This window comes from Camelus dromedarius, chromosome 4 (assembly GCF_036321535.1).
Source record: "Camelus dromedarius isolate mCamDro1 chromosome 4, mCamDro1.pat, whole genome shotgun sequence".
Taxonomy (NCBI): Eukaryota; Metazoa; Chordata; class Mammalia; order Artiodactyla; family Camelidae; genus Camelus; species Camelus dromedarius.
Genome location: NC_087439.1, coordinates 53,533,054 through 53,548,567, shown reverse-complemented (window position 1 = coordinate 53,548,567; position 15,514 = coordinate 53,533,054). Strand labels below are relative to the sequence as shown.

General features: G+C 35.8%; 1 protein-coding gene across 3 annotated transcripts in view; it reads right to left on the bottom strand.

The window, feature by feature from the left end:
• Window positions 1-281: 281 nt before the first annotated feature.
• Window positions 282-15,514, bottom strand: part of UBE2E3 (ubiquitin conjugating enzyme E2 E3) — a 79,056-nt gene continuing 63,823 nt past the window's right edge. For all 3 annotated transcript variants that reach the window (XM_031451756.2, XM_010991486.3, XM_010991476.3), the window contains exons 4-6: window positions 6,445-6,577; window positions 2,450-2,597; window positions 282-919 (exon numbers count right to left, since the gene is read on the bottom strand). In XM_031451756.2, coding sequence (XP_031307616.1) covers window positions 822-919; window positions 2,450-2,597; window positions 6,445-6,577 — 379 coding nt within the window. In that variant the 3' untranslated portion in view covers window positions 282-821. The remainder of the gene's footprint in view (window positions 920-2,449; window positions 2,598-6,444; window positions 6,578-15,514) is intronic.

The window sequence follows — 15,514 nt, the reverse complement described above, 5'->3', positions numbered from 1 at the left end:
TGTTATTTTTAGCTCAAATATATTATCAAAGTAGAGCTTTATGTGTTTTGGGGAACAATGGTTTAAAATTCAGTTTTGTATATTTAAGCTCACGTATTCTCTCACTGGGACTTAAAGGAAAAAATCTCTACACATTTATAAGATTTGAAATGTTTTCAATTTAATAATTGATTTATTTGTACTAGTCCTTAGTAGTTTTCATATTGCCATTTTTATTTCATCGACAATCATCTCAGACACACCTTCTAACAAGACTGACTTAAAATATTACGACAGGAAACTATGCCTTCAGGAGCATGTTTATTGTGTTTGAGATGATACATCAGGTGCTCTCTGAGCTACAAAGGGTAAAAGGAAATTCTCTCATTACAAACTGACAAAGGTAAAAGGTAAAACATTTTTCACAACAGCATGAACCACATACTCAGAAATAGATCCGGGTTTAATACAAATGACATAATTCCTAGTCATCTACGGCTACTTTTATAACTTCATACAGATAATGAATTAGGCTAAAATGCACTATAATATTTGGTAGACTTCAGGACCAGTATCCTTAGTACATCACAAAATACATTTTGATATCCCAAAGAAGCAAGACTTGCAAGTAGGCGTTTTAAACATAACTAATCTACAGCTACAAAGTTCTACTCTTGATAGCATTTACCTTTTTGGGGAGTCTCCCAGTCTCCAAAGGATAAAAGCAGAGAGTAGAATCAGTATAACATATACACAGAAGTCCGTATTGTAAAGGCTATAAAGATTTGCAGCACAGTGAGAAGATGCCTCTGCTCCTTCACACTGCATACAAATCATGTCAATTATGTTGCGTATCTCTTGGTCCACTGTCTGGCTATCCTGTCATGTTCTGCTCTGTTGGTCAAATACTGAGTGGCTATGCTTCCAACCAGAGGATCCGCTGGAAAAGTAGAAAGAACATTATAAGATATGATATGATGTCTTAAAGGTTCAGTTCTAATATTCTGTTGATTCTATTGAATTGAAATGCTGATTTTTTGGCAGTATTTTGATATACAATGGCTAATTTTTCAAAAGAAAAATGTTTAAAGTAACACAATCATCTATATATTTTAATATTCAAATTGGAAAAGTCCCTTTAACTAAAATATATTGTTAATAAACTCAATTTTTTAAAACATAAATGCCTTTAATATACAAAAACTATTTCTCATTCTTGGCATTTTACTGAACAATAAAAGTGTGCTAGGTGATTGTATTTCTGTCTTTCCATGGATATTAAAAAAAGTAATTTTTAAAAACTCAGATCTTATGATGCAATTCTCTTCAGAATGAAATGTTTCCTTCATTCTGTGCAATGATATGACCCAAAGCATTACCTTATCTTCATTTAAAAACTTATTTGTCATTTTGTTTTAAATAGAATTCTGAGATAGAAACTGAATTTAAGATGTGAGCTTTTATTTTCAATTTGCTTTTCAAAAAGGTAGGCCACGTACCATGTACATGGCACAATATCTGAAGTATAACAAATGACAGCCGGTAAACAGCAAAGTCCTCTTCCTTCCTGACTCTAACTACTCAGAAGTTTCTCTTCCTAGAAAACAACTGATACCTGTTTACAGTATTTCTATCCAGAGATATTATACATATTTAAAAGCATTTAGAATATTATTGTTATGCATGTATTTTTTTTCAGTGCTTTGCTTTTTAAATTAATAAATCTTAGAGAGTTTTTCCTATCTATCTAACTTGCTATACGTGTAACTGCTGGGCCTAAGATAATAGTAATGGCCTTTGGCGATTAAATATTTAGAAAAAGTACATCAACTTCTTTTAAAAAATGGCCACTTATTAAGATAACATAGGCGAAATCCCAGGCCTAAACATTACTTTTTTTCAAGTCAGCTACCCATATTAAAGATCATGTGCGGCAGTTACGCATTTCTTAAAAATGTTCCAAGTTAGGCACTAACGACTTTATCTGAGTTTTTATAATCATAATCTCGTCCAACTCTCTTATCAGCTCTCATTTTAATATCCACTATTACTACGTCTAATAGAACGAACCATAATCCAAAAAGGCAGGGAGAACAAGAAGCCCTTCACAACTGAGTGGCTGCTTTAAGCACATGGCAGTGTGGAGGAGCAAGAGAAGCAAGCAATGGTGTCAGGGACATGGCTCCACTCCTGTCAAGAGTGGTCTGAACAACTTCATAATGAAAACAGAGTCCATCAATGACAGGGAGACAATAATTACAGAGTAGCATGCCATTAACAAACTAAAGGAAGTGATTATGAAACTTTTGGTCTATTCTAATTGAAATGGCATTGATAATTTCCTCAAAAAATCCTTTATGCTGATCTTTCTACCAACAGTATTTTGTTTTCAAATCCATATGTAGGCTAACTGGAAAAAATGCACTGGTTTTTGTAGCCTCATTGTATGTGTTAATTAAAATCTGCTTACCAGGGTTGCAGTCTGTCAAAAGAGAACAAATCGACAGCAAAACCTTTGAAATAGTCAAAGCAGGACTCCAGTTGTCTTTAAGGATGTCCAGGCAGATGACTCCCTGACTGTTGATGTTGCAGTGATAGATTCTGGTACGGAAAGTAACCTAGGGGCAGTGACAAAAACAGGAAGAAAATTAAAGTTTTATTACCAACTAAAACTCCCACCAGCAAAAATGAAGTAAAACGCATCATAGACCATAGCAAATCATTTCACTGAAGAGCTAATCAAACACTAGGTTTAAGTAATAACAAAATTAAACAATTTTATTTATTTCAGTTCAAAGAAATTTTCTTTTTATCCAGCACAAAGGAACTACATTGCTTTTAAACCAAAAGGAGTCATTCATCTGTTTAATCTAAATGAATGATACAGTAAACTCTATGTATGTTATGTGTGGGCATGAACATACACACCCGTTTAAAGACAGGAAGTGACAGAGAACAGAATGTTTTGGTGGTTAAAGTAAGAGAAACTAGTGAAGAATTTTTTTAAACATAAAACTAGGAAAAAATCAGCATCAACTCAGCTAATTTCTTGCCACGTGTCAGAAAATACTGGAGGATTTAGAGGAAGGTTGGTGAAATTGCCAGCCTTTCATTTCCACTACTAGCTCACTGTCTTGCTAGACTAATACAGTAAAATAAAACAATATCTTAAGCTACTGACTAAAGGAAGCTATTATATCCTTGAGACGTGAAAAAGAGAATAAATCATAGGAACAAATACTGGCAGGTTTCAAAACAATCAAACATAATTTGGGTAGTTAATTCTTAATTTGGAGTTGCAAAGAGACAGTTCCTGATCCCTTCGAACTAGCAACGTAGTGATCTCCTGAGTGGAATCTGTGAAGAGGATATTTAAACCCCTCAGAAGTGTACTTCTGATAAGGATGACTAATTACAAACAAGAAATAAACCACTGGTCTAGCAGGGGAGAAGAAAAGGACCACAGTAGTCCCCTTTAATTTATACTTTTGCTTGTGCAGTTTCAGTTACCTGAGGTCAACTGGGGTCCAAAAAATTCCAGAAATAAACAATTCATAAGTTTTAAATTGTGTGCTTTTTGAGTAGCGTGATGAAATCTTGCGGGGTCCTGCTCCACCCTGCCTGGGTTTGTCAGCATGATTCTGCCCTTGAGTGTATCTAGTAGCATCCTTACTTTTCTTAGTAGTGGCTCCAAAGCCAAGAGTAGTAATGTTGGCAATTCAGATAATGCCAAAAAGAAGCCGTAAAGTGCTCATTTCAAGTAAAAAGGGGAAAGTTCTCAACTTAATAAGGGTAGGAAAAAAAAACCCTACACCGAGGCTGCTAAGATCAATGGTAAGAATGTGTCTTCTATCCATGAAATTGTGAAAAAAAGAAAAAGAAATCTGTGCCAATTTTTCTGTTCTACCTCAACCTGCAAAAGTGATGACCACAAATGCTTAGTTACGATGGAAAAACACATCAAATCTGTACAAGATATTTTGAGAGAGAGAGACCACATTCACATAACTTTTATTACAGTGCAGTTATAACTGCTCTACTTTATTATTAGTTATCATTAATTTTTTACTGTGCCTAATTTATACATTAAACTTTATAATAGCTATGTACGCATAGGAAAAAACAGCATTATATATGGTTCAGTACTATCTGTGGTTTCAGGCATCCACTGGGAGTCCTGGAATGTATTCCTGGAGGATAGAAGGCATTACTGTATATACCTCTGTAACTATTCTAATATAGTACATACTAATTACAAATACTCTTAAAACGTGGCTACTAGAATTAAGATGGGCTAAAAGTGTAAAATACATACCAGATTTCAAACACTCAATAACAAACAGAACGTAAAACATGGTGTTAATCATACTTACATTGATTACATGTTGACATGACAATATTTTTGGATATACTGGGTTAAATAAAACATATTATTAAAATTAATTTTCGTTTCTATCATTTTTAATGTAGCTACTGGAAAATTTAAAATTAAAAGTGTAGCTTGCATTGTATTTCTATCAGACAGCTCGGCTCTAAACTATGGAAATACCGTATTTTCAAATCACTGACAGCTGACTACTCAATAGATATGTGTGGCTTACAAACAATTAACATTTTAAATCCTTTCAGGTTTTAGCAATCAATGAACAGAAGAGAATTAAATTTCTATTATTCTTCAAGAAGTTCAACACCTTATCTGAACTTCAAAAATAAGGAGAACTGTAAAGGAATAATTGTACCTAAACCAAGATAACAGCAGAAGTCTTGTTTTTCACTTGTCCAACTATAAATCTGAATAATGCTTTATGATATGGTATCTTAGAGAATAGGAATGAATCAACATTAAAGGGTTAGAAAATGAAAACATTGAGATTTTAGTAAAAAATTAACATGCTAAATTCATAAATAACCATTATATTAACCAAAACAATTACGACAACCCATATATAAAGCTATGCTAGTCAATTTCTATTTTCCATTAAAAGATGCTAAGAAAAATACGAGCTTTTTCTTTAACAAACTTTCCTTCACATACAAAAATTCATTTCATAAACATAAATCTTGCAAACTTTTTTCTAATTTTGCTACCATGTTAAAACTAATTTCCAGTATGAAAAAATCAGGCAAGTAGAAATAAGCATCACTATAAATACAATCATGAGCTATTCTGGTAAGATTTTGTTTTCCAAAATAACAGAAAACTTAAGCACTAAATGCAAACTGAATAATTAGTGATTTACTGACAGTTACCATGTGTCATTTTGAATGTGAACATAATCTGCAGTATTATTAATGAGGGTTTTGTCCCTTTTTTTGACTGATCTAGCAAGGGATACTCTACAGACCCAAGAGCATTAAATAAGACAATGATTTAAAGATCTTAGATGTTCATGGGAACACAGCGCAGCGCACTCAAAAAACTGACAACCTTAGTTGAGAGCAAATACCTCCAGGTGATAGGGAACCTTGGTGTCTGCAATCTGAGGTACATACCACTAGGTGGAACTGTTGTTACCTCGTTAGATAGGGAGAAATGATCTGCCTTCTCTTTTTAAACAAAACAAACCCTTTATTTTTACACACACACACACACACACACACACACACACACACACACACACACACACACAACACATGCACATGAGCACAGGCATTCAATCGTTATATATATTTTAAATAGTAGAGGGAACACAAGGAACCATGCTGAAAAGAAAAACACTTCATCAGAGTTAAAAGCTTGATTATGCACTATTCCCTGACATGTGGGAAGTCTAACTAGAGCACAATTATGCTCAGGCTTACCACTGGTGATTTCTACCTGTTGGCTTGACCATTTTATAGACTGAGAAGTCAGAAGAGAAAGCAATTCAAATAATTGTTATGTTTAAGACTTGAAAAGTCATTGCCAGTCATTACAAGGAACTTCTTCTGTTATCCACCTAATTCATATTCAGAGACAACAGGAGGCATAAGTCACCCAGCCACCCTCATTCCCATTAATGCATCATACCTACAGAGCACAAAATAAGTTTACTGAATAGTGTTAGTTCTCTCTTCTTCACTATAGTTCTCTAGTTTTTGTTCATCTATAGAGTATCAAGCATAAAATTCAAGTTATTTAACCCTTATTTCTGTAATCTGTCAAACAGATGTATTTTATTACAACAGGTTTCTTAAAATAAGGTTCATAGGATACTATCTCCTATGATAAAGCTAAAATTTATCTGCTTATTGATGTGCCAAGTGGCATACTTCCATTTACAATTAAACCCTCCGCTGATTACAAAGGTATTTGTAAAAGACAGAAATCAATTACTTTCGCAGTTTTAAAATCCTTGGTTACATGAGTTTTTGTATAATCCATGAAAAACAAATAAAAATAACTGAATTCATGCATTTAACCTCTAGAATAAACTGATTTTGGAGAAGGATAAATATTAAAGAATGCAACTTCTAGGTTCTTACCTTTGGTGGCTTAAATGGATAATCGGATGAAAATGTGATATCCAGAAAAAACACACCACCTTCATATACAGAACCTGGTGGACCAAGTATAGTCGATCTCCATTCATAAATGTTATCTCCTTTAGGCCCAGCACTATTTAAAAGAAATTAAAAGTTAATGTGTATATCTGTGAGCAATGAACGTTAACATCTTAAGCCAATTAAGTATCAAAGGTAAATTAGCAACCTAGAACAATAAGAGATAACAATAAAAGAAATAAGCCTCAACCAACCTCTGCAAGCATGTATGTGTAAAAACATACTTGGAATTATTTCTAACTATATAAAAATTGCAAGAACAAAGAACACTTGCATAACTTTATCCAGAATCTTTTTGTTAGCATTTTGCTCCATTTGCTTTATCAACTGCCTCTCCCTATCCCCCTCTCCTAAAAAAACAAAAAACAAACAAAAAATATATGTTACACATACATACACACACACACCAAACAGACATAAAATGCTTTTTTGAGCCATTTGAGAGTAAGTTGCCATAAATACTTCAGTGTACATTTTCTAAAACTCTAATACAATTGCAATATAGCTAAATTTCAGTAAACATAAATTCTATACAATACCTACAATTTGCAAAATAATGTCAACTGACCCAATAAGTGCCTTAAATTTTAAAAAAAATTTTCCTCCAGATACAGGATCCAATCTTGGGATCATCTATGTCCTGTGCCTTTAGTCTCCTTTAATATAAAGCCTTTCAGCCTTACTTTGCCTTTTATAATGTTAACATTTTTGAAGAATATAGTTCTTCTTAATATAAGCTCATCATTTTCAACTTGTCTGTTGTTTCCTCACGATTAGTTGCAGGTAGTGCATTCCTGGAGAGAAGAGTACATAAGTGATGCTGTGTTCTTCTCAGCGTGTCACATCCACAGGTACATGTCCCTAACTGGTGATGCTTTTTTCATTATCCAAATCAAGTGCTGTCCAATTTTCCTGCTGCTTACTTAGTATCTTTTCCCTGCAACCAAGAAGCAATCTTTGGACACTTTAGGACCCATGCAAATATTCTACTCTTCATCAAAATTTCTCCCCTACATTTAACACCGACTTGTGATTCCTGGCTGAGCTAAGCTTTACTATGATGGTGATAAAATAATAATTTTCCAGCTTCAGCACTTCCTCCATATTTACCAGTTGGCCCTTGAGCCCCCTCTTCTTCTGTTTGTATGTGTATTATTGGTGAGGTCTCATAGATTGCTTTTTTTCCCCTAACAGTTTGTAATTATTATTGCATTTAATTATTTTGATGCTCAAATTATCCCAGATTTGCCTAGTGGGAACCCCTTCAAAATGACCCCTCATGACAGACCGCCATCAATTTTTGGAGCACTTTCTTACTTTCTGGCTTAACTGGGTGTTTCAGGCTCCTATCCCTGAAATCAGCCATTTTTTCAACGAGCCCGCGTTCCTATTAGTGGGAATGTTGTTCAAGGTCTGAGTGCTAGGTGCTACTAAATCCCAAGCTCATTACGTTGTGCTCAATACCATCATTTCATTTATAAAATACAAGCAATAATTCAAATAAAATCTAAACCCACCATTATTTGTTGGTAAGTATTTGTTTCAATACTCCTTAAACCCTCTTCAAATTTACCTTACAGACTTCCATTTTCCTCCAACCTTTACATCATTGATTATCTTAACTTCCTGAACTAATGCATGTATAAAGCTTTTTGTCTTTCAAAGTGACCATCAGTTTAGAAATTATCTTCATGTCTGATTTAAGTAAATGCAAACCAGCATTGATAAATGAATCATATTACAAAGGATATTCAGGTATAGTTCAAATGATTTAACTATACCTTACTGATTCTGTAAAACAAAACTGTAGACTGTAAACATTAAGTAAGCAATGCTATCAATAATCCAATGGATGCTATGAAAAACAATTCATGCAGAAAGGGTGTGTGTGTGTGTGTGTGTGTGTGTGTGTGTGTGTGTGTATATACACACACACACATATATATATTCATAAGACATATATATGAGTAATAAAATCTTACTATTATGGTCTATTTAGGAAAAATACACTTAAACTATTTGATGTGTTTTAAGTATATGCAGCAACTGGAACTAATTACAGTAATGGCTTATTGTTCTGTCATCATTTGAGAATCAGGTATGTTTCCTAAGGGAATTTTCACTGTAACTAAAAAATACAAAATGGAGTATCAATTTTCTTCCCCCCAAAAGTTTAACCTGATTCAAAGGCATTTCCTTTTCTAAGCTAATTTTTCCCTTGATGACTCAGGGTAATCATTATAAAACTAAATTACGGTGTAAGAAACTTTACTTATAGCTGCTTTACTAAAATGTTTCTAAACTATATATGCCTAATAATAATAATAATAATAATAATAATAACAACAACAACAACAACAACAACAACAATAAAAAAAACAGCTAAGGATTACTCTATTATAAGCCAGGTATTTTCCAAAGCTTCATAGTGAATATCTCAGTTAATTCTTCTCACAAATCTATAAAGTAGGTATTATTATTATATTCCTAATTTTAGATGAGGAAACTATAAAGTTCAGAGTTAAATAACTTTCCATATGCCCCACAGCAACAAAGTGACTGACAAAATTTGGACAGTCTGAATAAATCTCTAGTGATCTCAATGGTTTTGTTATATTTATATTTCCTCTTATAATTTCAACGCTACTATATGTAATTTAATTTTTAGTCAAATTTTGCAAATACTAACTCGGGTAGGAACCCAAAGGGAGCTGTTTTCCAAAGAAGCCAAATTTCCTCAGTGATATTTTTTGGTTCTTAGAACTATGTTATGCTCCAGATGGCTGGACAGAAGGTAAGGTGGGGATTACTATATTTTAATGAATTACAGAATTTCAGCATGAAAAGGATCTGGCTGAAGCCAAACCCGTCCTGTTACACTTGAAGAAACCAAGGCATAGAAAGGAAGTGATCCATCTTAAATCCCCTGCTGTCAGTTGGTAGAAGAGCTGGGATTCCCACACCAAATTCTTCTTAAATTTGCTTTCTTCTCACTTACACTATTTTGCCAAAACACACTAAAGATAAGGTTATTACAGTAGAATATTAAATGCGACTATCCATCCTGTCTTGGAGTAGACTCAGTAGGGATGTGTGACTCCTTTGCTGTTCTAATGACATCTAGCCTAAGGTGAGTTAGGGCTAAAATCCAGCCCTTGTGTTGGCTGCCTTGTCTGGAATATGGCCCCTATTTTCCTTCTCACAAAGGTGCCACCTGCTAGTCAAGAGATGGGGGCAGGGGTGGATGCATAACTGACTCCACCCTAATTTAAACACAACATTTTATAGGCTAGTAGTTCACCTGCCACTGAGGCTTCACAGCTGAGCACAAAATGAATGATAAATGCTGACAATCTCAAGATAGGTGCTACCCATACCTTTTCACCAGTTCTCAATCTTTCTCTTTCTCTTTCCCAAAAGGACAAGACTCGAGCAATTCCATACTCCCTCTTGGATCATCTATTTTTCCCTCTCTGGTAAACCATGCCCATAAGAATACTACAATCCCATTTCCCCAATCTTTATTAAAAAGATTCCTCTACGCCTTCCAGCTTTCATCTCAACTACCTCTTAACAGGCTTTTACTACCCACTGCTCCATTGAAACCACTCTCATCCGAGGTCACCAATGACCTCACTGCTAGATCCAATGCTCTTTTTCAATCTTCGTCTTATTTGACTGGCCTACAACATTTGACATAGTTGATCACTTCCTCCTTGATATACTTTCTCTGCTTTGTTGCTAGAATAACATACTTACTTTCCTTCTAATTTCCCTGGCCCCTCCTTCTCAATCACTATTGCTGTTCCTTATCTCCCTCACCTCTAAATATTGCCAGTTCTCCAGAGCTCAGTCCTTAAATCTCTTCTCCTTTCTACCTACATCCACTCTTTTGTTGATCTGCAGTCTTGTGGCTTTCAACAGCACCAATAACCCTTAACCACCTAATCTGTATCTCCAGCCTATATTTAAATTCTGAATTCCAGGGCTATACACTTAAATGCTCACTAAACGATCTTTTTTTGAAATCTAATATTTTGAATTCTGTAATTTTGAAAAGCACCTCAAATTTAACATGTCCCAAACTGAGTTCCTGATATTCCAATTCTTCTTACAAGCTTCTCTGCTTCAGCTAATGGCAACCCTATGCTTTTAGTTTCTCAGGGCAAATGCCTAGACCTCATTCTTGACAACACTCTATCCTATATCCTGTGTATCAGGAAGTTCTATTGGTTTTATCTTCAAAACATACCCCAAATTCTATTACTTCTCCCTACTCCTATCAGCCCAACCTTGACTGAAAACACCTCTGCCTTAATAACTACTCTAGCCTCCTCACTTCTACCTGGGACACCAACCGGCACCATGGTAGTCTATTCTCAATATGACAACCAGGCAGAGCAACAGTTACAAAGTAAATCACATCGTATTAACTATGGTCAAAATCTTCCAAAGGCTTACCTTCTTATTCTGTGTTAAAGTCAAAGCCTTATGACCTATACACTGTATAATTTGCCACCACCAACACCACTACCATCCTTCTTGTCTGTTCCTCCCTTCCTTGGTCTACTGGCTACAGCAACCTATTTCTCTACCACATAATGTACATTTCCACCTCAGGGCCTCTGCACCAGTGTGTCTCTGCCTGGAATGCTCTTCCTCAAGATAGCCACATGTTTGCTCCATCACTTTCTGCAAGTCTTTCTTGACTCAAAAGTCACCTTCGTGATGCCTTTCCTGGCCACTCTATCTTAAAATGTCACACACTACCTCCACCATATTTCATCCTCCTTTCTATTTTTTCTCCATAGCATCTATTACTAACATATTACACATTTTATCTATTTATCTTACTTATTATTGTCTGTCTCCCACTAGAATGTAAGCTCCCATGAGGTGACAAGATGTGGACTGGACTCTAGCTTACAGTGGACTGGGCTTTTTTTAATGCCCTGAAAATTAAGACACATTTTAGTAACTCAAAGTGACTAAAGAGTTGTGGGATCTGCCCAAGGGGAGAAGAAAGGGAGATCTCACAGAGCATGTTTCACGGCAAAAGAAAGAGAAGGAAATGAGGAAAGGGAAACAGAAAGGGAACTGTTTCTTATACAGTATCCCCTACTTTTCAAAAATTCACTGTATGCCACTTTGCTTTTACCAGAAAAACCTGCATTAGTACCTATTTTCACCAGCCAAAAGAAATCCAAAGAGGATTTTCACTTTTACACAAAAAGGTAACAAGCAAAAACAATGTTGTGTTTGTTTTGCAGCAAATTATTATAGAAGCAGCACACACCCTGAGCAGTGAGAGTGGCACCGCTAAGCTCCCTGGGAACTACACTCAACATCTCAGCATTGAGCTGTCATAGCTTGAAACTCAAGCACCTGCACTTTATTTCAATTTATTTTGTACATCTTTAGCAAGACGTGTCACGAGGTAACTGCTTCTTCACTTGATGCCATTTCAGCTTACACATGGTGTCACAGGAACACTACTTTTGGGGGGAAACCTGTCTTAACTTTGTAAGAAAGGGTTCACTTACCCAGTAATTTACTCCATCGATACAGCAAAAGTAAAATTCATTCCAGTTCTAAGTCAAATTATGAAAAGGCAGAGACAAAATTAACAGATTCTTTGTTTATTTAATATTTGCTAATCAATGTCAAGTATCAGTATCTGCGAATGCCAGAAAGATCAGTTGTTAAATTCTGTAATTGAGGACTTAAATTCTGTTTAAATACTATTAAGAAAAGGGGAAGCACTATGATTTTACTGTTTTTCCCCTGCAAACATTCCTTTCCTTCTTTTAAACAACCATGTTTTCCATAAGCTATTATATATCTTCTACAGAAAACAGAAGTAAAAAGCAGGTACAAAGTTTAGATTGAGTGACAAACTTACACACAGGAATTTTCTGTTACTAGCTGCTGTTACTGTAAATGAGTGACATTATTTTAAGCATTAGCAGCATGAGGACTAATATCTTAGCAAAGTCCATTTTCTCACTGGTTGAATATTAATTCAGCAATTATTGTTACTGCATGGGTTATAAACACTAGACTTTTACAGAACTGGAGTGACTCCCATAAGAACTTTCAAATGCTTAATTTAATAACAGATTCAATTTTACAAATATCCTTTTTTTTTAACATAATGCTTTTACAAACACACCTTTTAAGCCTGTATGAAGCCAAATGCAAAGATTTATACTAAATTCTACATGGTTTTTATCCCTATGACAATCTTAAAATAAGGTGAACTAAATTCAAAGAGAAAATAATACAATGACTCAACACCTGACATAACTATGAAAACTGGTGTAACAGTGAGTACCCCATTTGAAACCATTAAATTGTTAAAATAAATATACCTGTGTGTGTAGTATGCATCTAAAATGAAAAAAAAATTTCCTAATACAAAGTTCTTATTTAAGCATAGGTTTAATTTTATGGCTATAAAACTGAAAGAGCTTGAACCAAGATGCCATGTTGATGTAACTTCAACAGAACTTACCATTATGAATAAATTTTAAGACACTATATATTAATTAAAAATATCAATTAAAGGAGACGAGGGTATAGCTCATTGGTAGAGTGTGTCCCTAGCATGCACAAGGTCCTGGGTTCAATTCCCAGTACTGCCATTAAAATAAACAAATAAAAAAATAATAAATAAACCAGATTCCCCCCTCCCAAAAACAAAACAAAACAAAAGCAATTAAAAATACAAATCAAAGAACTAAATAAATGGAGAATATTCTATGTTCATGGGTAAAAAAAATCACAATATAGTCAAGATGTACTGCTTTCAATTTGATCTATAGATTTAATGCAAACCCATCAAAATCCCAGCAAATTACTCTGTGGGTAGAAATAAACTGATTATAAACTTCACATGGCAAGGCAAAGACCCAGAATAACCAACTCAATATTGAAGAACAAAGTCAGAGGACTGACACTATCCAACTTCAAAACTTAATATACAACAACATTAATCAAGGCAGTGCAGTACAGTACTGGCAAAAGAACAGACATACAGATCAATAGGACAGAACAGAAACAGACCCACATAAAGTCAAGTGACCTTTGACAAAGGAGCAAAGGCAATACAATGAAGCAAAGATAGTCTTTTCAAAACATAGTGCTGTAACAACTGGACATCCACATGTTAAAAAAATGAAATTTAGAAACAGACCTTAGACCCTTCACAAACACTAACTCAGAATAGACTACAGACCTAATATAAAATGTAAAACTATAAAACTCCTAGAAGATAATATAAGAGAAAACCTAACTGACCTCAGGCCATGGTGTTAACTTTTTAGATGTAACACCAAAGGCACCATCCATGAAAGAAATAACTGGTAAGATGAACTTCATTAAAACTAAAATTTTCTTTTCTGTAAAAGGCAGCATCAAGAGAATGAGAAGGTATGTCACAGATTGGGAGTAAATATTTGCAAAAAAACATCTGATTAGGACTGTTATCCAAGACATATAAAGAACTCTTAGAACTTAGAACAATTAAAACAAAAACAACCTAATTAAAAAATGGACAAAAGACCTGAACAGACGCCTCACCAAAGAAGATACACACAGATCTTGTCAAGATGGCAGGGTAGAAGGACCTTGAACCTACCTCCTCTTACAAATACAACAAAACCACAACTGATTGCTGAACAACCATGATAAAAGACTGGAACCTACCAAAACAGATCTTCTACAACTGGAGACATAAAGGGGGAACCACAGCAGAATGGTACGTGAGGTGCACTCACGATATAATCGGGACCCATATCCCCAAGGTAGGGGACCCAAAAGCTGGAGAACAATCACATTGCAGAGGTTCTCCAACAGAAGTGAGAGCTCTGAGCCCCATGTCAGGCACCCCAGCCTGTGGTTCTGGCACCAAGAGGAGGAGACCCCAGTATATCTGGCTTTGAAGGTCAGTGGGGTTTAAATGCAGGAGCTAAACAGGACTGCGGGAAACAGACTTCACTGTTAAAGAGTGTATGCAAAATCTCACAAGCACCAGGACCAAGGGCCAAAGCAGTGATTTCACAGGGGCCTTGGCCAGACCTGACTGCTGGTCTTAAAGTGTCTCCTGGGGAGGTAGGGGAGCCACTGTGGCTCATCCTGGGGACATAAAAGCTGGTGGTGAACATTCAGGAAGTGTTCATCTGCATGAGCTCTCCTGGAGGCTGACATCCTGCTTGGATCTTTAGCACTAAGACCCAGCTCCACCCAATAGCCTATAGGCTACAGTTGCTGGGAGGTCTAAGGCCAAACAACTAACTGGGTGGAAACACAGCCGCACCCAGCAGATAGGCTGCCTAAAGACTTCCTGAGCCAACAGCCTCCTCTAGGCACGCCCTTAGACACAACCCTATCCACCAAGGGCCAGGACCCAGCTCTACCCACCAGTAGGCAGGCACTGGTCTCTCTCACAATGAAGCCTAAACAAGCCTTTAGATCAACCTCATCCACCAGGGGGCAGACACTAGAAGCAAAAAAACCCCTACAATGCCATAGCCTGCAGAACCAGATCTGCAAACACATGTCAGATCCCTACCCTGGGACCAGCTGGCCCCTGGCCCTTGCACCCAGAGAGGGGAGTGCACTGCTGGAACACAAAGGATGTCCCCTATAGAGGTTCACTTCTCCCAAGTCAAGAAACATTAACTAACCCACCACATACATAAAACACAAATAGAATTTTAGACAAAATGAGGTGGCAGAAGAGTATGTTCCAGACAAGAGAACAAGATACAACCTCAGAAGAACTAAGTTACATGAAGACAGACAATCTACCAGAGAAAGAGTTCAGAGGAATAAGCATGAAGATGACCCAAGAACTCAGGAGAAGAACAGATGCACAGAGCAGGAAGTTAGAAATTTTTAACAAAGAGTTAGAAAATATAAAGAACCACCAAATAGAGTTGAAGACTACAATAACTGAAATGAAAAATATACTAGAAGGAATCAAGAGCAG